The sequence below is a fragment of the Microcaecilia unicolor genome, unplaced genomic scaffold (assembly GCF_901765095.1).
Source record: "Microcaecilia unicolor unplaced genomic scaffold, aMicUni1.1, whole genome shotgun sequence".
Taxonomy (NCBI): Eukaryota; Metazoa; Chordata; class Amphibia; order Gymnophiona; family Siphonopidae; genus Microcaecilia; species Microcaecilia unicolor.
Genome location: NW_021963007.1, coordinates 163980 through 188202, shown reverse-complemented (window position 1 = coordinate 188202; position 24223 = coordinate 163980). Strand labels below are relative to the sequence as shown.

At 42.6% G+C, this 24223-nt stretch overlaps 1 protein-coding gene across 1 annotated transcript; it reads right to left on the bottom strand.

The window, feature by feature from the left end:
- Window positions 1-23430, bottom strand: LOC115458717 (vomeronasal type-2 receptor 26-like). Its single transcript, XM_030188542.1, has 3 exons — window positions 23403-23430; window positions 21758-21884; window positions 1-845 (listed from the first exon to the last, which is right to left on the bottom strand). The coding sequence occupies exons 2-3, from the start codon at window positions 21831-21833 to the stop codon at window positions 1-3; spliced, it is 921 nt and encodes a 306-aa protein (XP_030044402.1). The 5' UTR covers window positions 21834-21884; window positions 23403-23430.
- Window positions 23431-24223: the final 793 nt, after the last annotated feature.

The window sequence follows — 24223 nt, the reverse complement described above, 5'->3', positions numbered from 1 at the left end:
TTATGTAGCATTTGGGGATAAAATACAGCCAAGCAGTCCTGCGCTAGATGCCAGGATAGCAAATATCTCCACTGCTACTGTGTACTTGCCTCTGGTGCTCAGGTATGTTGGGATAAAAGACACCCAGACACTGCAGAACACCAGCATGCTGAAGGTGATATATTTGACCTCATTGAAACTGTCAGGTAGATTTCTTGCTAAGAAAGCTACAGTGAAGCTGACACCAGCCAGAAATCCCAGGTATCCCAGAACACAGTAAAATGCAATTAATGATCCTTCATTACACTCAATTACTATTGTTCCAATTTCTGATTCAGTGTTACGATATGGGAATGGGGGAGCAGAACATATCCAGGCAAGGCACAGGAGGATTTGAAGAAGAGAAAAGCAAAGGACTATAGAATTTGACAGACTGGAACCCATCCAGTTCCGGAGCTTACTTTTGGGCTTGGTGGCTTGGAAGGCAATGACAACAGTGATAGTTTTTGCAAGTACTGAGGATAAGGAAATAGAAAATGTGATACCAAAGACAACCTGTCGAAGAATGCAAGTCAACTTATCAGGACGACCAATGAATATTAAGGAACAGAAGAAGCACAGCATGAGGGAGATGAGGAGAATATAGCTCAGGTTCCTGTTGTTTGCTTTTACTATGGGAGTATGCCGGTATTTAATGAAGATTCCCAAAATGAGAGCACAGATGAAACAGAAGAGCATACTGAGAAGAGTCAAAGATATCCCCAAAGGCTCCTCATAGGAAAGAAAGGTTATCACTTTTGGGATACAGGCATCTCTCTTCTGATTGGGCCAATTGTCCTCTGGACACTTTATACAGTCATCCATATCTGAGAAAAAAAAGAAGAATGTTCCAGTTTTTCATGAACTGCATCAATTAGACAGCAAACCCCTGGATTCTATACAGGTCATCCAAATTTGAGTGCAGAACCCAAATCTGTGTGGAAACTAATTAGTTAATGAGCTGTTAACAATCAATAATTGTTAATTGACACTCATTTGGGTTTATGTGCTGATCTGCTTTGTGCCGTATTCTTTAACATGTGCACCTCCATTTTATAGTGTGCAACCCAGGAGAGGCGTGGGGGAATCAAGGGGTGTTTCCAGAAGTTAGGTGCAGTGTTCTAGAATAGGTTCATTTATGTGCCCAACTGCCATTAGTTGTGTGCCAGCATTTTCACCAGGTTTCAGCAGGCCTAAGCATGGCACCCAAAGTTAGATGTGAGATCTACGCTATGCTCGTATTCCAGAGAGGGTGCACATCCTTTACAGAATACTATGTTAGAGCAGAACTTCCTGGCACCTAATTTAGTGTAAATATAAACATCAGTTTGTAAACATTGGGAGGAATTGCAATTCACTCTATAATTAATATCAAAGAAGGAAAGCTCAGAACTCCAGGCTATGCTCAGTCCTTCAACAGTGTCTCTCTACCACATGGAGACACCAGTTATTATCATAGGTTTCAAACAAATACGGGGGGAAAGAGACAATTAGAAAAACTCCAGCTCCTGGAGAAAAATTATTATTCCAGAAATTCCACATAAACTTTATACGATGTGATTGCAATTCCATGACATGCAACACATGTGTTCCAGAAAAGACTGTGCACAGAAACAATAACCACTTATCTTCAAAGGTATTATATCCAAGGGGGTTTATAGTGAGAGATAAGGCTTTGGATTACTTGAGCTGTCCTAAATTAACCCACTTAGCACTGAATATTGCCAGCACCTGCATAACGTCAGGGTCCTCCTCAGTGCTGCCCTCAGCACTGTCCCTTGACCTGACCATTTTTTGTTTGGACGGTTTGTGGGAATATTCAGCAGCATCCTCCAGTCAATTGCCACTGAATATCCCCACTTAGGTATCGGGAAACGATTTAAGTGTGCAGGAGAGGCTCCTGCCTGCGTAAATCGCTTTGAATACCATCCCCATAATCCCTGTAAATTTTGTCTGGCTGTTTCCTTTTTGGGGACCATGGGATCCTTTTGCTAAGCTGCGGCAGTGTAGGCACATGGTTTTATTGCGTCTGCAAAAAAATGGCTTTTTTAATGTGATGGGAAAAGGGCATGCAGTACAACTGAAACCAGCATGCGCCTAAAACTGGCCTGAGCCCTTAATGACACCCATTGATCTAGCAGTATGTTCTCACACGCTACACGCCTGGTGACCAGTCGGTGCGCACCAAGTGCTAATTACCGCCGGAAATGCCGTGCGTGAAAGGAAATAAATAAATAAACAATCAATCCAGATATTATTGATGCGCAGAAAATCTGAAATTACCACCAGGGGGCATGCTGGCCTTGTGGTAGTCTCATTTTGGCACATGCTGCACACGTATAGAGCCTACCACGGCTTAGTAAAAGGCCCCTATATGAGGTGTTCCTTTTGGTATGTTTGCAATTCCTTTGGAATTTGCCTGAGTGTGAAAACCTATTTACTGTTAATTATTTGCTACTAGTAAAAAAGGCCCATTTCTGACACAAATGAAACGGGCGCTAGCAAGGTTTTCCTCGGAGTGTGTATGTTTGAGAGAGTGTGTGTGAGAGTGACTGTGAGAGAGAGAGAGAGTGAATGTGTGAATGTGTGTGTGTGACAGAGAGAGAGTGAGTGTGGGTGCGAGTGTGTCTGTGAGAAAGTGTGTGTGTGTGTGTGTGTGTGTGTGAGAATGAGAGTGTGTGCAAGTGCGTATGTGAGCCACAGTGAGTGTGAGTGTGTTTCACACAGAGTGTGTGTGAGAGAGGGGGGGAGGTTTTAGATGTTGCATGAGAGTGTGTGTGTGTGTGTGTGAGTCAGTAATAGTGTGTGTGGGGGGGGGGTTAACTGTGTGTGTTGTGTGTCACAGAGAAAGATCGTGTGTATATGTATGAGACAGGGGAGGTTTTCTGACAGGGTGTTACTTTTTTTTTTCTCTGTCAGAATGACAGGGGGGAGGTTTTAGATGTTGCATGAGAGTGTGTGTGTGTGAGTCAGTACTTGTGTGTGGGGGGGGGGGGTGGACTGTGTGTGTTGTGTGGCACAGGGAGAGATGGTGTGTGTATTTGCTATATTTATTATTTGCAAATAAACACAATGATAGGGTAAGGCAAATGATAGTTGAACATAAATATTTTGGGGCAATTCTATAAAGAAGCTTTCACTTAGGTCAAATATGAGTGCATGACTAGAGTTTGAAAATTTGTATCTCATTCACCTGTAACCTTCAAAACTTCTTTACAGAAATTTAAACAAAAAATTTTAAACAAATAAGACCTCTAAACTCCAATAGGGATGAATATATCAAGTATTATAAAGTCCACTATCATAAATGGAAGTAAGGTATTATCATTGGTCCATTTAGAAAAGAAAGGAAGGAAAAAAGAATCAACTGCTAAAACTCCCAACCTATGGAGAAAATCAGTTGATTAAAAAAAAAAAACCTCTCCAATCTCAAAAGAAGAACATGTGAATGATCATACAAAATATATACAAAAATGGCAAATCCTGAAATCGCTACTCAATTATCAAAAATCAAACTGGAACCCAGCAAGTCAGTATACTGCACATAAAAGAAAAAGAAAAATCTTATGGCGCAAAGAACAGCAGTGGACTTATAAGTTGAACACAGTAGAACCGTATGGGCTGAACAGATGTGTAGAATTTAATGCCTCTTTTTAACGGTGTCCCTGGTGTTTTTCTAGGCTGAGGATTAGTTCCTGTTTTGATGATGTGATCGGGCTCCCCCGTGGTATGAAATGGACTCACTGGCAGGCATGTGACCAGTCAGCTGGCGTAGTTGGATCTTTAAATTGCTGGTGTCTATGGCTTCTTGGCATCATCTTTAAGTCAGTGATGGTAGTGAGCAATTCCTTGGATATATACTGTTTCTTCTTGATGCAGCATGGAAAATAGCGAAACAAGACGCTGTTGTTGAAGATTTGGTTCTACTTGCCAAGGGGATCCAGGAGTGCACTGCCTAGGTGGGTTGGCGTTATATTGGAGATCACAAGAAACAACAAGGCATACGATCCGCAAACTCCAAGATGGAAAACAGAAAAACAGATCAGTAGTAAATATAAATAAACTTTATTGGAATAAATTACAACTTTTTCACAAGCATCCTATAATACAGTTCATTCAATAGCCCCTGACGCCGCCTTTCTGGGCGAAACACAGCCTGTGTTGAGCAATATTCTTACGCCACCAATAAAGTTTATTTATATCTACTACTGATCTGCTTTTCTGTTTTCCATCCGTTATATTGGAGGTTCCATGGAGTGATAGCCGAATACTAGATGAGTGGCGGTTCCAGTAACAGCTCCTGTGAGAGTTTCAGCTAAGTTTTTTTGGGGCTGTCCATGCTCCTTTGGGGTTTTGTTTTTGACTCTGTTTTTTCTTTTATGTGCAGTATGCTGACTTGCTGGTTTCCAGCTTGGTTTTTGCTAATTGAGTAGTGATTTCAGGATTCGCCATTACTAAAGAGGAAGAAAAGGTGTTATCAAAGAGTCTTTTTGTTTGTCCCATCTTCTAGACATCAGCCCTTTCAATTTCAGGTGGACTTTGAAAAGTGCGGTCTCTGCAGTTAAAACTAGGTTTTTGCAGGAACTTCGGATTCTAAGAAGGTCTTTTCCGATTGTGTAGCCAAGTGGTCATGGGTTCCTCCAGGTCCGGTCAATCCAGCTATAGCTATTTTTAAACAACTTGTTCTTCAAAATGTGGAGCAATTGGAGTCCTTTGACCATAGAGGAAGAACAAATATGACTAAGGAGGAGTTCTGGATAGTACAGAAACTCTGTTAGCAATGGCAAGGATTGGAATTGTCAGTATTAGAAATGGAGCTGAGGGAGAAGATGGTTGTATGACTGCAGCTGACATGTTATTGTGGGGAGGAGTGGACTAATGGTTGGTACAGCAGTCTTTGATCCCAGCATCCTGGGTTCAATTTTCATTATAGCTCCTTGTGATCTTGGGCAAGTCATTGAGGGCCCCTTTTATAAAGCTGCGGCAAAAGGGGCCTGCGTCAGCATGTGTTTTTTGATGCTCCAAGGCCCCCTTTTACTGCATGGGTAGAAGGCAACCTTTTGGATTTTTTAGGAAATGCTCATGCGGCAAATGAAGCACTTGGCCGGCAGTGTGCAGCACTGCCCGATTACTGCCAGGTACACACCAGTGCTACAAAAATTAAAATATTTTTGTAATGCTGGATATGATACGCGTTGAGGGTGGGAACTGCCACTGGGCTGCTGTGGTAGCCCAACGCTACTTTCCTTGTAGTGAGTGGTAAGCCCGTGTTGGGCTTACTGCCACTTTGTAAAAGGACCCCTTAACTCTCCGTTGTCTCAGAGGTACAAAGACCAAGATTTTGAGCCCTTTAGGGGCAGAGACATTACCTGCTTATAATGTATGATTGTTTTCTGCCTTAAACTTGATGGTTAAGCAATTATAAATGCCAAAATTAAATTCAACTCCAAGTAAATGTTCTATTGAAGCTGGTTTTCTTCTTCTCCCTGGTGTCATGCACCTTACTGAGCTATAATTACACCCTGCATCACTCATAGTAACATGGTAAATGACGGCAGATAAAGACCTGTATGGTCCATCCAGTCTGCCCAACAAGATAAACTTATTTTACATGGTATGTGATACTTTATATGTATACCCAAGTTTGATTTCTCCTTGCCTTTCTCAGGGCACAGACCGTAGAAGTCTGCCCAGTACTGTTCTTCTACTAAGTTCTGAAGCTAACATCAAAGCCCCTTAAAATTTACACTCCAGCCCATCCCTTTCTATTCAGTCACAATCAGAGCGTAGACCGTAGAAGTCTGCCCAGCTCCCATTTTGTTTCCCAATTAGCGGTGTTGCCACCCAATCTCTGCTAAGATTCTGTGGAACCATTCCTTCTAAACAGGATTCCTTTCTGTTTATCCCACGCATGTTTGAATTTCATTACCGTTTTCATCTCCACCACCTCCTGTGGGAGGACATTCCACATATCCACCACCCTCTCCATGAAAAAGTACTTCCTGACATTATTCCTGAGTCTGCCCCCCTTCAACTTCAACTCATGTCCTCTAGTTCTACCGCCTTCCCGTCTCCGGAAAATGTTCATTTGTGGATTAATACCTTTCAAATATTTGAATTTCTATATCATATCTCCCCTGTTTCTCCTTTCCTTCAAGGTATACATGTTCAGGTCCAGGGCCGTGCCTAGGGTCTCTGGCGCCCCCCTGCAGACTATCAGTTGGCGCCCCCCCCCCCCCCCCCCCGGTGAAAATGATCGCTCACCACTTGCCACACTGACAGGAATTGTCAGCAATATTCTTAGAAACAAATTGCTATACATTGCAAAATAAGATAGCAGATGTAAATTCTCAAAGTGGACATATTCCAAACGCTAAAATGAAAATAAAATGATTTTTTTTCTACCTTTGTTGTCTGGTGACTTTCTTTTTCCGATCATGCTGGCCCAGTATCTGAGTCTGCTGCTATCTGTCCTCTTAACTCCATTTCCAGGGCTAATTTATTTCTTTACTTTCCTCCTTTCTTCTTCATTTCTTGCTCTATATCCATTTCCAGCAATTTCTTCTCTCTCCCTGGGTCCTGCCCTCCCATCCATGTCCATTCTTGTCCCTCTCTGCCCTTCCCTCCTCCATCCATAGCCAGCAAGCCTCCTCTCTCCCCTCCCCTCCATTTCCAGCAATTTGTCCTCTCCCTGGGCCCCCATGTCCATCCTTGTCCCTCTCTGCCCTTCCCTCCTCCATCCATAGCCAGCAATCCTTGCCTCCTCTCTCCCCTCCCCTCCCCTCCATTTCCAGCAAATTGTCCTCTCCCTGGGCCCCCATGTCCATCCTTGTCCCTCTCTGCCCTTCCCTGCTGCATCCATAGCTAGCAATCCTCCTCTCTCCCCTCCACTTCCAGCAATTTGTCCTCTCCCTGGGCCCTGCTGCTGCCCTCCCATCCATGCCTGCCATAGGCGGTCGGTGGCCCAACTGTTTGGGGAGGCTAAAGGGGGCGGGGTTAGGGGTGGGCCAGGGGCGGAGCTTACCTCCATAAGTGTTTGACAACACACAGAAAAAGAATAAGTAAAAATAAAAGTCACAGTTAATACCTTTTATTAAATTTAGATATTAGATATGTATCATATGTCAAAGAATAAAGTGGTTGCTCAAAGCATATACTAAACACAATCGCTCAACTGCAAAACACTATGCACAACTTTGTGCAAAAACACACTCAGAACCTTACTGTACCATAAATATTACACTGGGAAGACCCTAATACACCAATATACCACCATACGGAACATGCAGACCGTCAACAATATGAAACAAGGGATCATAATATCATGATACGTGTAGAGCCAAAAAACACCCTTTTAGGGTGGCTAAATGGTAACTGTGACCTCACCCTGGGCACGATACTTCACCCTACAATACCCTTAGAATACCTCGGGCAAAATATCGTGTATCGGACAGGGTTAAGGTACAGACATTAAAACTAGCCACGTCTCCCTGTTTCTAAAACGGGGAGAGGAATAAAAACTAAATTTGTTATTATATTTTTGTTATAACTCAGGAAAACAAATGACTTTTACATAGATAATTCAATAAATTATACTTTTTATTTAGGTTATGGATATATGTCAAGTTCCTATCCGTTTAACAAATTCAATATATTTTTTTTTCAGTACAATATCAACTCAACAGATCAACTTCAACATTTTATCAGATAAGTATAATTTAATTTTAGCAAAACTTATTAACTAAATATGTATCTCATCTTAAGATTTTGACTAAACATTCCTCTCTTCTATAAGAATTGATTCTTTGCTATTATTTCTTTTTCAGATTCCTCCTTTATCAATCAGGTAAGTATAGTTTGTGTTTTTTCTCTCTATCTCTTTTGTTGGTCTTTTGTAAATCAGTTTTTGTGCTGTTCTGTATGTGGACGCCAATGAACTTAGCTTTTGTTTTCCTGCTTTCTTGTATATCTTCTGCTCTTCTTCTTTCTTTAACGTTGGGTACCATTAAACATTAGGCAATTAGTTGAACTCAGAAATCAGGAGTCAGGAAACCAAACCTCTGGAACCAGGAACCCTACTACACTGGGCTAAAATAAACTCAATAACCCTAGAATCTATCTAATAAATAACTTGAGTAAAAAAACTGTACAATTTAATGAATGCCTGTTCTAACTCACCCAATAAAAAAACGGATAATTCTTGAACCCTGTTCTATTTCCCTCCCACTTTTAATTATTTTCCAAAGAGAGTGTGTAAAATTCATTTATACTTTAACCTACTGAGAATGTAACCATCTTCAAGAATTACAATAGCTCTCAGTAATAAATCTTATGTTGAGATCCAACAAACAGTTTAAATATAGTTATAATTAATTCTGTGATTAATAACTCTGTAGAGCAGTTCTCTTGTTTTTTTTTTTCTTTAGAACTCAGATATCCAGGCTGTTTAATAGTACTTTAGAGACACCCCTGCCAGTGTCTTCATTAAAAACACTGGAAGTGTAAATTAATTAACAGAATTTTTTTTTTAATAAGACATCAGTCTTTTTTTTATTCTGTTCAACATACTACTTGCCTCATACACTCACAGTAAACTCAACAGCCGCCTGTCTCACCTACCAAAGCCTTAAAAAAAACGCGGAAGGCTGTTCAAACTAAGTCATTAAACTTAGCACTCACTACACACACTCTGATACCTCTCAAACCTCTCAAAATCCGTCTAAACGGATCTTTCTCTGTGACAGCTGAGCACCGGACATTAGCACAGGTCAGCTCGCTGTCCAACAACCCTCCCAACTGCCAACTGCCCCGTTTAGAATCCCATGACACCCCTGCCAGAGCTCGAGCTCTAAGCACGCGCTCAAGCCCCAACACCATGCCACAAAACCCCCCAAACAGACTTTTTAAACTAAATTACACATTTCTTAATATTTAACACACATTTGCTTTTTTTTTTTTTTTTTTACAATAGCATAAATTCAGTACCTTTTTTCTTAATGTCCGTAAAAATCTTCATTTTCCGTCCCGAACACGAGCCTGCCGCAGCTCAGTCACGAGCCAGCATCTGGCTCGTGCAATCAGCTGTTCTCTTCCTCCTCCTCCTTCCCAGCGCGTGCCAGCCCATTGCGCGTCCCGCAAACTTAAATAAGAGAAATTAAAATGTCAGAGAAGGGCACCGGAGCACCTCTCCGACCCTCTCCTGGCTCTGTCCTACGCTATTCTCTCTTCGGAACCGGCTCTGCACTTTTAAAAGAGCCGGTTCCCTTTAAGCCTATGGAATCCCTGGCCCTGCGTCAAAAACGTGCGTCTGACGTCATTACGTCGACGTCAGACGCCGACGCAGGGCCAATCAGAGCCCAGAATACTCCCCAAACTTTCCCCGGCCTTCCCCCTCTTTGCCTTTGCTCCGCCCATCGACAAACAGCTGACCCACGCTGCCGGAGCGCCTCACTCTCTCTCTGGCGCGACCTTGCCGCAATTGTTATAGCGCCGACGCGCCAAAAACAACCCAAGACCCACAACCCTCCAACGCGATGGCGAACACCCTCGGAGAGCCTCAGGTACCAAAATAATTTAACCCCTTATGGGTTACATTCGTGCGGACCAAAAATAAAAATTGTTAACTATAACAATTTTTCTGTAAAATTTACTACTTAAATTTTCCATTTACTATTTTAACATCACATCCTTCCCTTTTTTTTTTTTCAACACGTTAACATTTTACTTTCATCTGTACTGAAATCATGTCATCAAATACAGTAATGTTCCATCAGGAACGGAGGTCTCTTTCCCTTAGTTACTCTAGTGGAAGTTCTGACTCCCTCTGAGCAACTAAGGGGAACAGTTACATCATCACTTGAATCATTTACCAAATCATTTGATAAATCAATATCTGATTGTACATTCGTAACAGTTTGGATAATGTACCACTCATTGTTTTTGACTGGTACATCACTTAGTGGACTTTCCGAATGATCATTTGTTTCCTGAATTATCTCCGGTTCTTGAAACTCATCAATATTTTTAACTTGCGACTCTGAAATTTTCCGAAGTTGATCTCTATGTAGAACTCTCTCGATACCCCCCCCTATTTTGTATTTTATACACATTAGGCCCCAAGACAGTGACTACTTGAAATGGTGTGGAGTTCCAAATGTTCTCCAATTTATGCCTTCTTTTGAATCCCTGATTTCTTACCACCACCCAGTCTCCTGTTTCCAGTGTTTCTCCTCTACATTTATGATCGTATTGTTCCTTATTTTTAAGGCCAGATTTCTCCGAGACAAAATTTGCTATTCTTCGAGCCTCTTCCAGTTTTTCTTGCCTTTCAAGTATCCATTCATCCACACTCAATTGATTTTCTTCATTTACTTCTGTCGAAGAGCTATGTAAAGGCATTAAAGAATCTCTTCCTAAAAATAAATATGCTGGACTGTAGCCGGTAGAACTGTGTATTCTACTATTGTAGATCTGATTTACCTCACACAAATAATCAGACCAAGTCTTCCTCTTCTCTTCTGCCAAAGTTTTGATTAGATGACACAACGTCCTATTGAAACGTTCGCACCTAGCATTTCCTCTAGGGTGATACGGCGTAGTCCTAGATTTCTTTATGTTGTACCAGGAACAAAGTTCTTTTATGACCAATGCCTCGAAATTTCTTCCCTGGTCTGAATGAATTCGTTTGGGTATTCCGTAAACTGTGATCCAGTATTTGATCAGCATCTTCGCTGTGGTTTTAGCGGATTGATTCCTGGTTGGGACTGCTATAGTGAAACGTGAAAACATATCACACATAACCAGGACGTTTTCAAACCCTTTTGAATCACGATCTAGGAGAGTGTAATCCACAGCTACCACTTCCAAAGGTTGTGTGATGGTGAAACAAGTCATGGGCGCATTCTCTCTTGGACACACTTCTCTGGCAAGGATGCACTTGGTACAATTCTTGACCCAGTTTTCCACATCTGATGCCATGTTTACCCAAAAATACTTTTTCCTTAAAGCTCTCAGCATACTGTCCGTACTGAAATGTCCGGAGCGATCATGATGGAATTGCAATAATTCTTGTTGGTGTTCAACCGGGACCACTAATTGAAAAATCTGCTCCCTAGTCCTAGGGTCTTCTATCTGTCTATACAAAATTTTCTCTCTCAAAATTAAGCGTTTCCTTTGAGCCCACAACTTCTTAAACTCTGGCGATCTTTTAGACAAATTAGGTGTAGTTCTCTGTTCTAGAACATCAATTATATCTTTCAGGACTTTTTCTCTCCGTTGTGTTTCAATAATCTCCAATTCAGTGTACATAATGCGCACTGCTGCCGATTTCGTGACCCGTTTATTTTTTTGTTGTTTTGCTATAGTCAGCAAACTCTTTACTGGGAAAACCCAAAAATCCTTTCCATGGTCTTCTTCCAAATTTTCCTTTTCCTCACCTTGAGGTAAGCGTGACAAGGCATCCACGTTTTGATTAATTTTACCCGGTTTATACTCCACCTCGAAATCTAGCTCGGCCAGTTGAGCTAGCCACCTTTGTTCCACTGCTTGCACTTTTGCTGTATTTAGGTATTTTAACGGGTTATGATCTGATCTGACAATGAACTTCTTATACAGCAGGTATTCCCTAAACTTATCTGTGGCAGCCCACTTCAATGCCAACAACTCAAGTTTGAAAGCGGAGTAGTTTTTGTCATTTCTCTCCGACTTTCTAAGTCCCCTACTGGCGTATGCGATTACTCTCTCCACTCCATTCTGTACTTGGCTCAGGACAGCGCCTAGTCCCTTAAAACTGGCATCGGTGGTCAAAATAAAAGGAAGATCGAACACTGGGAATGTCAATATTGGAGCGGAGACAAGCTTCTCTTTCAGGTTTTCGAACGCTACCTGGCACACCTCATCCCAGACAAACGGTACTTCTTTCTGGTGTTTCTTTGTTTTTCCCGTTAATCGATGTAATGGAGCCGCCACTTGTGCAAAATTCTCAACAAATCTTCTATAAAAGCTGGCGAACCCCAAGAAGCTTCTTAATTCGGTTTTAGTTCTTGGTGGAACCCAGTTCTTCAATGCACTGGTCTTCTCGGAGTCTGTAGCTACTCCTCTCTCTGAAACAATATATCCTAAGAACTTTACTTTACGGCACAATAGCTTGCATTTTGCTGGCTTTAGTTTTAGACCACATTGATGTAATCGGGTGAACACCAAATCTAGCCTTTGCAGGTGCTCCTGGAAACTGGATGCATACACCAGGATGTCATCCAAATACAGTAACAGTATCTGAAAAACATAATCTTGTAACACCAGCTCCATTAGTCGTTGAAAGCTCGCCGGAGCATTGCACAACCCAAAAGGCATTCTAGTCCATTCAAACAGGCCAAATGGGGTAGTTACTGCTGTTTTCTGTATTGATTTAGGTTCCATTCCCATTTGAAAATACCCCGAGGTAAGATCCAAGGACGAAAACCAAACCGCATTACCCAGTGCATCCAGTGACTCGTCTATTCTGGGTAATGGATATGCGTCCTTAATGGTCACTGCGTTTAATCTCCGGTAGTCGCAGCAAAATCTTAACGAGCCATCTTTTTTTCTAATAACTACGGCCGGAGAGGACCAAGGGCTATTGCTCCTTTTCAAAATCCCTTGGTTGACAAGCTCGAACACATGCTGTTTGAAATCATTGTATAGGTGGGGGGACACTCGTCTATAAGGCTGCTTTATAGGACTTGTATCTCCAGTTTCCACTGCATGAGTTACCAGGGAAGTAAAACCGATATCCTGGTTATTCACTGAAAATACTTTCTTGTGTTTAAGCAGAAGCTGTTTTAATTTCAGGGCCTGCTCTTCCGTAAGTGATTCCCAATCAACTTTTATCTTCGGAATCTCCTCCATACTATTATCCAGATCTCCCTCAACAGTTTGATTAAAATTTGCAACCTCTTCCGGACACAAGATGGCATCTGGTTTCACCACCTCCGCAACTCGGGCTCTTGGAGGAATCATCAGTTCTTTATCGCCCACGTTCATAACTCTCACAAAAATATTACCTTGCTCAGGTGTTACTAAGGTATTTGCTACTAGGAGATTACCCGGAGAGTGTCCATTCTTGGTGGCAGTCACCATCATTGAACATGCCCTCATCCCTTGAACTTTTTGACACTTTCCCTGCAGAATCTTCTCCGATCTGGGTGGAATCACGAACGGGTCTCTCCCCACCGTTTTCACAAAACCCAGGTGTTCCACATCCGTTCTGTCAAACGTTTTCTTCCTTTCTATGGCTGCCGAAATCATTCTCAATTCTTTGTTATTCAGATCTTTAGTCAAAATAGTCAGATCCTTAAATAAGCCATCCAGGTATTTTAGGACGTTCATTCCCACTATGCCTGGAATTTTCTCTTCATCCTCTGACATCGCTTTGGTGTCCCGAACCACAAAAATGCACCGTTCCGGGATCTTTTGACCCAAGCATTGCACCTCCGCCGCAATACAGCCAATAACCGGGAGAGCCGTCCCATTAGCCACGGACACATTTATCCAGCTTGCATCCTGGAGATCCTCACAATGATTAAAATGTTTGTAAAAATAACTAGCGAGGATGGTGGATACATTGGATCCTGTGTCCACTGTGCACTTGGTCTCCACATCTCCAATCCGCAAAACAAGGACCGGGCTCGTTCCCATAGCCTTTTCTTGAAGAACACCCCAATCTTGCTGAAGTATTTCAGACTCTAGACTTTGTAATTTTGCTCTGGGTACAGTAACATCACCTTGACCTTTTTCTGCTACTTTTCCTTGCATGCTAGTACTCGGTTGTTCTTCCTCACATCTCTGCGGTCTCTTGACTATTTTCTCACTGTGACAATACCTAGCCAGATGTCCTGGTTCTCCACAATTGTAGCAAGTAATGTTGGAGAAATCTCTTGGGCGGGGTGCTGACTCCCCTCGCGCGGCTAGAGATAATTCTTTCCTTCTTTGTTGGTACATGAACTCTTCTTGCCTCTTCTCCATTCTCTCAAGCCTCCTGATGACATCCGACATAGGATCCCTTTCCAGGCCAGACCCTAACACTGCTGCTCCTGATCCACCCCTAGGCAATTCCACTGGTTCTCGCTGCAGTATTTTAACCGGTATGTCAGGATACCGAATGGGTCTACGTTCTTCTTCTGCCCAATTTATGGCTGCCTGCATCAAATCCTCAAAAGTCAGCTCCGGATTCAATTCCAGTCTTCGGCTCATCTCTCTCCTGAGCACATCATCACGCAATCCCAGAATCAGCTGTTCCTTAAGGACGACTTCCGGGTTACCCACTCGATAGGCATCTCTTATACGGATTGCCTCCAACTTCTCCTGCAGTTTATAAGAGAACTCCCTTATGGTCTCTCCCACCTTCTGTCTTTGATCGTAGAATTCTTTTACACGGATACCTAACGGAACTTTATCTCCGTAGACATGCAGAAGTAGTTCAAAAATCATATCTACTGTGCAGTGTCTTCTTGGAGCGGAATATTTAACCGTCTCCCTTGCTTGACCCTTGATGTGATCCTTAATGGTCTCCAATTGATCCTCTGGAGGAATTCTCAAAATCTTCACCGCCGACTTAGTACTTTCTACCCATTCCTCCACAGACAGGTCCCCAGCATTCCTAGGAAATCCAAAAAAATTCGGGATCTCTTTTTCCTTCCTCAGAACAATGGTGTTCGTCACTACAGGTGCCTGGCGTGCATCTCTCAGAGCTTTTACCGTCTGTTTCAGTTCCTCCAACTCAGTTCTCAAATCCTCCATATTCACCGGAGACTGGGTCGTGGCTAAAAAACAAGGCTTCAAATTTTTGCAGATAAAATTTCAAAACAGTAGTCACCTCAAAAATTGTATTCAAATTCTTATCCCTCACTTAAACAATTCTATTCCCCGCACCAAAGTTCTTTAATAAACAATAAATCCTGTCCGTGACGCCATAAATGTAACTGTGACCTCACCCTGGGCACGATACTTCACCCTACAATACCCTTAGAATACCTCGGGCAAAATATCGTGTATCGGACAGGGTTAAGGTACAGACATTAAAACTAGCCACGTCTCCCTGTTTCTAAAACGGGGAGAGGAATAAAAACTAAATTTGTTATTATATTTTTGTTATAACTCAGGAAAACAAATGACCTTTACATAGATAATTCAATAAATTATACTTTTTATTTAGGTTATGGATATATGTCAAGTTCCTATCCGTTTAACAAATTCAATATAGTTTTTTTTCAGTACAATATCAACTCAACAGATCAACTTCAACATTTTATCAGATAAGTATAATTTAATTTTAGCAAAACTTATTAACTAAATATGTATCTCATCTTAAGATTTTGACTAAACATTCCTCTCTTCTATAAGAATTGATTCTTTGCTATTATTTCTTTTTCAGATTCCTCCTTTATCAATCAGGTAAGTATAGTTTGTGTTTTGTCTCTCTATCTCTTTTGTTGGTCTTTTGTAAATCAGTTTTTGTGCTGTTCTGTATGTGGACGCCAATGAACTTAGCTTTTGTTTTCCTGCTTTCTTGTATATCTTCTGCTCTTCTTCTTTCTTTAACGTTGGGTACCATTAAACATTAGGCAATTAGTTGAACTCAGAAATCAGGAGTCAGGAAACCAAACCTCTGGAACCAGGAACCCTACTACACTGGGCTAAAATAAACTCAATAACCCTAGAATCTATCTAATAAATAACTTGAGTAAAAAAACTGTACAATTTAATGAATGCCTGTTCTAACTCACCCAATAAAAAAACGGATAATTCTTGAACCCTGTTCTATTTCCCTCCCACTTTTAATTATTTTCCAAAGAGAGTGTGTAAAATTCATTTATACTTTAACCTACTGAGAATGTAACCATCTTCAAGAATTACAATAGCTCTCAGTAATAAATCTTATGTTGAGATCCAACAAACAGTTTAAATATAGTTATAATTAAGTCTGTGATTAATAACTCTGTAGAGCAGTTCTCTTGTTTTTTTTTTTTCTTTAGAACTCAGATATCCAGGCTGTTTAATAGTACCTTAGAGACACCCCTGCCAGTGTCTTCATTAAAAACACTGGAAGTGTAAATTAATTAACAGAAGTTTTTTTTTAATAAGACATCAGTCTTTGTTTTATTCTGTTCAACATACTACTTGCCTCATACACTCACAGTAAACTCAACAGCCGCCTGTCTCACCTGTGACCTCACCCTGGGCACGATACTTCACCCTACAATACCCTTAGAATACCTCAGGCAAAATATCGTGTATCGGACAGGGTTAAGATACAGACATTAACACTAGCCACGTCTCCCTGTTTCTAAAACGGGGAAAGGAATGAAACTAAATTGGGTATATATTTTAATGTAATAATTCAGGAACACAAAGAACATTCACCTTAATAATTCAAGAACTTATTATTTTTATTTATATTATGGATATGAGTAAAGTTCATACCCATTTAACAAATTCAATATTTTTTATTTAGTACATCAACAATCTGACAGACCCACTTCTCCTACGTCTTATCAGATAAGTATAAATTAAATCTTAGCAAAACTTATTAACTAAATATGTATTTCATCTCAAAATTTTGACTAAACATTCCTTTTTTCTATAAGAATTGATTCTTTGTTATTATATTTTTTTTCCAGCTCTCTCATCCGTCAAGCAGGTAAGTATAGTTTGTGTTTTCTCTCTCTCTCTTCCTTTTGTTAGCCTTTTATAAATCAGTTTTTGTGCTGTTCTGTATGCTAACGTCAATGCACTTAGCTTTTGTTTTCCTGCTTTCTTGTATATCTTCTGCTCTTCTTCTTTCTTTAACGTTGGGTACCGTACTTTTACTGGAGACTGAAGCTGGAAGCTGGCGAAGGAATACCTACTACTCTAATCTTTACAAACTCAAAGGAAAAAAAACCTATTCCCTATGCAAATGCTCCAATAGTTTAAAATTGTTATTATTTTTCTAGCTACCCAATTAAATAAAAATATAATCATGAATCCCTATACTAGATCCCATCCTCAATTAATTCTCCCAGAATAAATTATGGAAACCTCACAGTTGGTATTATAATAATTAAATATGTACCAGAAACCAACTCTTTAATCCAGTATTGGTTATCTTTATGTGTATATATATTTATTTTATGCCAGTACCAAACTTAAAAATAACCTGGCACTAAACATACACATTATCCATACATGCGCTGCATTGGAATTACTTTTAAATTAAGTAACCAGAGAGCAGTTCAGCAGACTGTCACGTTAATAAACAGGGCCAGCTGCCCATTCAGAACATCTCTGTACTCTAGTCATTCTCAGAATGGGTGCTATAACCTTTAAAGTCACACCAAATTTGAATAAATATTTTCCTTATTTGAGCTTCTCAATACTGTGTTTAATACTACAGGGTCAGCAGTTTACTCGAAGCTCAGACTTTCACTCACACATCTCAGAGCCAAACGACCGCGGGGCTCTTTTAAATTAACTAAACCAGTCTTTACACAAATGTATCAAGTCAATTCACTGTTTACAATCTTTTGTAACTTTTAAGTAAATTTTACACAGTTCTGGACGGACCCTCTCACACACATCCGTCCAGTCATCTAATACCCACCCAACTGACAACTGAAGGCAGTTTAGAACCCTTCTTACCTTCCCCAAGGAGCTCGAGCCTCACGCACGAGCCCAACCTTCTAAAAGTCCCCACAGCAACAAAACAGCATTTTTAAACACTATTAAACACCTTCTAGACATATATATTTAATTTCTATTAAAACTGACATGTCTAATTGTTACCTGAAAGCTCTTGTAACCTGCAAATTCCTCATTTTGTCCTGGCACGAGCGTCCTTCCTCACTCCGTCGCGAGCCAGCATCGTCCGCGTGCCTCCCTCTGCACCCGACTCTTCTCCACCTCCTCCCAGTGCGCGCAGCCACCACGCGACCGGCCACTTCATTAAAATAAAAATAAATGCTGGGAGAGTGCACCGGAGCACTCCCTCACTCTTCCTCCGGTCCCACGCCGACCTTATCTTCTCTTCGGAACCGGCTCTGCACTTTTAAAAGAGCCGGTTCCCTTTAAGCTTAAAGAATCCCGGGCCCTGCGTCAAAAACGTGCGTCTGACGTCATTACGTCGACGTCAGACGCCGACGCAGGGCCAATCAGAGCCCAGAACACTTCCCAAGCTTTCCCCGGGCTTCCCCTTCTTCGCCTTCGCCCCGCCCATCGCCGAACAGCTGACTCACGCTGCCGGAGCGCCTCACTCTCTCTCTGGCGCGACTTCGCCACAATTGTTATAGCGCCGACGCGCCAAAAACAACCCGAGCTCCACAACCCTCCAACGCGATGGCGAACACCCTCGGAGAGCCTCAGGTACTAAAATAATTTAACCCCTCATGGGTTACACTAGTGTTCACAATGAGCTCCTTTTATTAACGACCATGTGTAGATCCTTCAAGAGGTAGTGTGTCATGATTTACGCTGTACACCCTTTCTGGTGTTTTGGTGCCAACTTAGTAAGGCCAACACACAATCTCTCCACTGCAAAACACTATATACAAACTTGTGCAAAACACACTCATAGCCTTACCAAACCATAACAGCACTAATTCCAAGGACAGAACGAGCTACAACCTTTATGTGTGGAAAGGCAGCACTATAATTACACCGAGCTCTAAAACACCAGTACACAACCTAGTGAAACCAAAATAAAACAAAAAGGGCTGCAAATACTTCACGCTAGCAGAATACTGCATCTTGATCACACATGAAAAACACATGGCTTAACAGATATGAAGGCAAAATACAAGAAGTCAGACTCAGCATGCAGCAATACTAGAAACATTGAAACTTACATGCAAAATATCACAGATGTACATTTCCAAAAGCTGACATATTCCAATTAATAAATTTTGAATAAAAAATGTTTTCTACCTTTGCTGTCAGAGCATTTAGTTTTTCTATTAGCTTTGGTCCCAGTGTCTTCTTTCCATTTGATATTTTTTTCTCTCATCATGTCCACCATCTTTCTGTGTCCTTATGCGTCCTGTCTACCACCCTATCCTTTCTCCAGTTTCAACATCTGCCCTCAAAGTGTTCCAATCCAGCCTTTAAATTCAGCAATTTCCCCTCCATCCATATAAAGCATTTCTCCTCACTCCCCTCCATCCATGTGCATCTACAACCTTTGTCTTCTCTTCCCTCCATCCATGTCCAGCATTTCTCCTCTCTCCCTTCCACTCCATCCGTGTGCATCTCCTTCCTTTATCTTTCCTTCCCTCCATCCTTGTCCAACATTTCTCCTCTCTTCCCTGCCCTCCACTCCATCCATGTCCAGCATTTCTCCTCTCTTCCCTCCCCTCCATCCATGTGCATCTCCTTCCTGACGTCCCTCCCCTCCATCCATCCATGTCCAACAACTCTCCATTCTCCCCTTCCCTCTCCTCCATCCATCCACCCATATCCTGCAAATTTCCTCTCTCCCCTGTCCCCATTCATCCATCCATGTCCAGAATTCTCCTCTCTCCCTTGCCCTCCCCTCCATCCATCCATCCATGTCCAGGAACTCTCCGTTCTCCCCTGCCCTCTCCTCCATCCATCTCCAGAAAATTTCCTCTCTCCCCTGTCCCCATTCATCCATCCATCCATAGTAACATAGTAGATGACGGCAGAAAAAGACCTGCATGGTCCATCTAGTCTGCCCAAGATATGAGTTTATCTTGAATTTGTACCTGTCTTTTTCAGGGCACAGACCGTATAAGTCTGCCCAGCAGTATTTCCCGCCTCCCAACCACCAGTCCCGTCTCCCATCACCGGCTCTGGTACAGACCGTATAAGTCTGCCCTCCCCTATCCTAGCCTCCCAACCACCAACCCCTCTTCCCCCCACCTGCTCCGCAACCCAATTTCAGCTAAGCTTCTGAGGATACATTCCTGCTGCACAGGATTCCTTTATGCATATCCCACGCATGTTTGAATTCCGTTACCGTTTTCATGTCCACCACCTCCCACGGGAGGGCATTCCAAGCGTCCACCACCCTCTCCGTGAAAAAATACTTCCTGACATCTTTTTTTTTTTTTTTATTATTTTATTTATAAGTTTTAACAAATTATTACAAGAACACTTGGTTCCTGACATCTTTTTTGAGTCTGCCCCCCTTCAATCTCATTTCATGTCCTCTTGTTCTACCGCCTTCCCATCTCAGGATCCCATCTTCCCATCTCCCATCATCCATGTCCAGAATTCTCCTCTCTCCCTTGCCCTCCCCTCCATCCATGTCCAGGAACTCTCCGTTCTCCCCTGCCCTCTCCTCCATCTATCTCCAGATAATTTCCTCTCTCCCCTGTCCCCTCGATCTATGCCCAGCAATTCTCCTCTCTTCCCTGCCCTCCCCTCCATCCATGTCAGCAATTCTCTCCCCTGCTCTGCCCTCTCCCCTCCTGTCCAGCGATTTCTTCTCTCTCCCTGCCCTGCATCCATACATGGCCAACAATTCTCCTCTCCCCTGCCCTCCCCCCTACATGTGGCAGGCTGCAGCGTTTTTGCGAGGCAGCTCTGGCTCTCCCTCCTTCCTTCCTTGGTTCCCGCTCTGGGCTGGCTCCCCGATCGGCGGCAGCCCCCCCCCGCGTGTTTTAACCTTTACTCTCCGACGTGGGAGCGATGTCAATCAATGAAGAACGTAGAACAGACTCGCTTCCAGCTTCTCTCTTCACACAGTGTCCCGCCCTCGCGGGAACAGGAAGTGCATCATCGCTGACGCTGAAGGCGGGACACTGTGAAGAGAGAAGTTGGAAGCGAGTCTGTTCTACGTTCTTCATTGATTGACATCGCTCCCACGTCGGAGAGTAAAGGTTAAAACACGCGGGGGGGGCTGCCGCCGATCGGGGAGCCAGAGCGGGAACCAAGTAAGGAAGGAGGGAGAGCCCGAGCTGCCTCACAAAAGCGCTACGCTTGTGAGGGCAGCAGGGAAGTCCACGATTGGGCCAGGGCGAGGGTAAGCACCGCGGCGGCGCCCTCCAGAGGTGGGCGCCCCCCTGCGGCGCTTACCTCGCTTACCGCATCGGCACGGCCCTGTTCAGGTCAGCAAGTCTCCCCTCATACGGTTTGCAAGGCAAATCCCATACCATTTTTGTAGCTTTTCTTTGCACCACTTCCAGTCTTTTTACATCTTTAGCAAGACACAGCCTCCAAAACTGAACACAATACTCCAAGTGGGGCCTCACCAATGATTTGTAGAGGGGCATCAACACCTCCTTTCTTCTGCTGGTTACTCTCCTCTCTACACAGCCTAGCATCCTTCTGGCCACGCCGTTGCATTGTCGCATTGTTTCTTCACCTTCAGATCTTCCGACACCAACACCCCAAGGTTTCTCTCCTGAGTCGAGCTTACTAATCTCTCCCCTCCTATCTGGTATCTCTCTTTTGGGTTTCCGCACCCCAAGTGCATCACTCTACACTTCTTGGCACTCACTCACAAGTGCCGTCACCCCACCGCCAATGAGGAGAGAGAGAATGCTGGGAGAAATTTTTGGTATGGCACTTCCTGGTGTTTTTGGTTCATGCTACTCTGCTGTCCAATTGTGCAGAAAAAAAATGATAACGAATGCTTTATTTGTAAACACCAAGGCATGGTTAAAATACAAAATTCAAGATACTCTTAGCCCTACTTATTTTCTTTCGGTTAAATATCTTCATGAATATCTATCCGCAGGCAGTAAACATGCCATGTATCACTCACCACTCTGGCTGGAGATCTCTCCATCTGGACAGGGAATACAGTCATAGCAACAGATGGGCTTTTCATTCCTGGCCATTTTCCTGAAGCCAGGAGGACAGTTCTGGCTACATTTGGACTGTGGAGGTATCTAACAATAAGAAATAAATTTGAGTATCTGGATAATGGTTTTTCAAATGCAGTGTTTCTTTTCTATCCACTTACAGGTCAATTCAGATCTTTTATCTTCATGATAAATACTGAAGGGTTAGCAACCTGAAGGCAGTGGGAAGTTAACCCTCCAATATTTGGATTATGGTAATGTGGTTCCTTGAAGAAGTGGAGCAAAACGGGACCATTGGGACTGCATGACAGTTTTTCTGGAAGCAAGGAAGTACCGCCCTTCATTTGAACTGGACAGCAGGCTAAGATAAATGATTTGAATTCTTGCTGTCAGTTTGGGCGTTCAAAAGTGAAGACTACTCAATAATTACTGTGGATTTTTTTGGATTCATATTAGGTAAATGAAACCTTTATTAGAAGTGCTAAAATCTACAGTGATTAAGATATATACAATGGTTAAGACATATACAATGATTAGCCATATACACACAATGATTAGCTATATAAACCCAAAGTATCGGCCTGCTTATCCGACATTGCTGCCTGGATGTCCAACCGCCACCTGAAACTGAACATGTCTAAGACTGAACTTATTGTTTTCCCACCCAAACCCACTTCCCCTCTCCCTTCACTCTCCATCTCAGTTGATAACACCCTCATCGTCCTCGTCTCAACTGCCCGCAACCTCGGTGTCATCTTCAACTCCTCCCTCTCCTTCTCTGCGCATATCCAGCAGATAGCCAAGACCTGTCGCTTCTTCCTCTATAACATTAGCAAAATTCGCTCCTTCCTCTCCGAGCACACCACCCGAACTCTCATCCACTCTCTCATTACCTCTCGCCTTGACTACTGCAACCTACTCCTGACCGGCCTCCCACTTAGCCATCTATCCGCCCCTTCAGTCCATCCAGAATTCTGCCGCACGTCTTATCTTCCGCCTTAACCGATATACTCATATCACCCCTCTCCTCAAGTCACTTCACTGGCTCCCTATCAGATACCGCATACAGTTCAAGCTTCTCTTACTCACCTACAAATGCACTCGATCTGCAGCCCCTCCTTACCTCTCTACCCTCATCTCCCCTTACGTCCCTACCCGTAACCTCCACTCTCAAGACAAATCCCTCCTGTCAGTACCCTTCTCCACCACCTCCAACTCCAGGCTCCGCCCTTTCTGTCTCGCCTCATCCCATGCCTGGAACAAACTCCCTGAGTCCATACGCCGGGCCCACTCCCTACCCATCTTCAAATCAATGCTCAAAGCCCACCTCTTCAATGTCGCCTTCGGCACCTAATCACTACACCTCTTTTCAGGAAATCTTAACTACCCCAACTTGACATTTCGTCCTTTAGATTGTAAGCTCTTCTGAGCAGGGACCGTCCTTAATTGTTAATTTGTACAGCGCTGCGTAACCCTAGTAGCGCTCTAGAAATGTTAAGTAGTAGTAGTAGTAGCATTACATCAGTGGCCTTTACATCTAAGCAATACTAAGAGTTCTTAGACCAGGAAAAGAAGCAATATACATACAACATCACTGGTCCTTACATCATCCAGGCTCTTAACATCAGATGGGGGGGCCCGGTTCACAGCGAGACCCAGGAGCTTCTTGGACCAGGAACAAGTCCTCTGCGCAGTGTATCCACTCACAGATGAGCCCCCATTTCACCGAAAGAAATTCCCCTTTTTATTAGGCTTAGAACTCATGTTCAGAGCTAAGGAAAATTACAGAATGCTTCTCTGTTTAGGTAAACAAGCCATAATGTGGGAATGTGGTCACATGTTTTCCAAGTCCAGGTGGCCAGGCTGAACTTCCAAAAACAAGCACCATACTCCTCTTCACATACTAAATTAATTAGAGCTGTGTCTTATCTTCCACATTCCAACTTGTTTTCACACAATCAAAGTTAAACAATCATTTTTAAACAGAATTACTTCTAATCAACAATACAGACCCCGAGTGCACTGGTCAGTCAAGACAGAGTTGAAAAACAATCTTTAAAATTCACTTTTATTATATGCTGTTAATTTAATTTGCTAGTCTTTTTACCCCTACCCCAAATTACTATACCAGCTTCCCACAATTTGGAGTGATAAAAGACTAGGAAGGCCACTTATGAGAAAAGCAATTTTTATTTCTTACCAAATACAGATATAATTAATATTTTCTCATGGGAGGACGGCTCTGCTATACATAAATACTATCTGAGACCGCCTCTCCAAAGTAATGTCCTGATACAACTGCTTATATACTATTTTCCAGCTAACATATTACATCAGTCTGTAAGGTGTTTTCCACTTTTTACTTGGTACTTTCCACAGAGGTTTATACGGTTCTCTTTTTCTCAGGATCTATTTCCCTTACGTTA

Excerpts from the sequence above, each read along its gene's own strand:
- LOC115458717 (XM_030188542.1), bottom strand. The coding sequence starts at position 21,833 with ATGGCCAGGAATGAAAAGCCCATCTGTTGCTATGACTGTATTCCCTGT. Across the intron at positions 846-21,757 it reads AGAGATCTCCAGCCAGAGTG|ATATGGATGACTGTATAAAG; the intron begins GTGAGTGATACA and ends TTTTTTTCTCAG.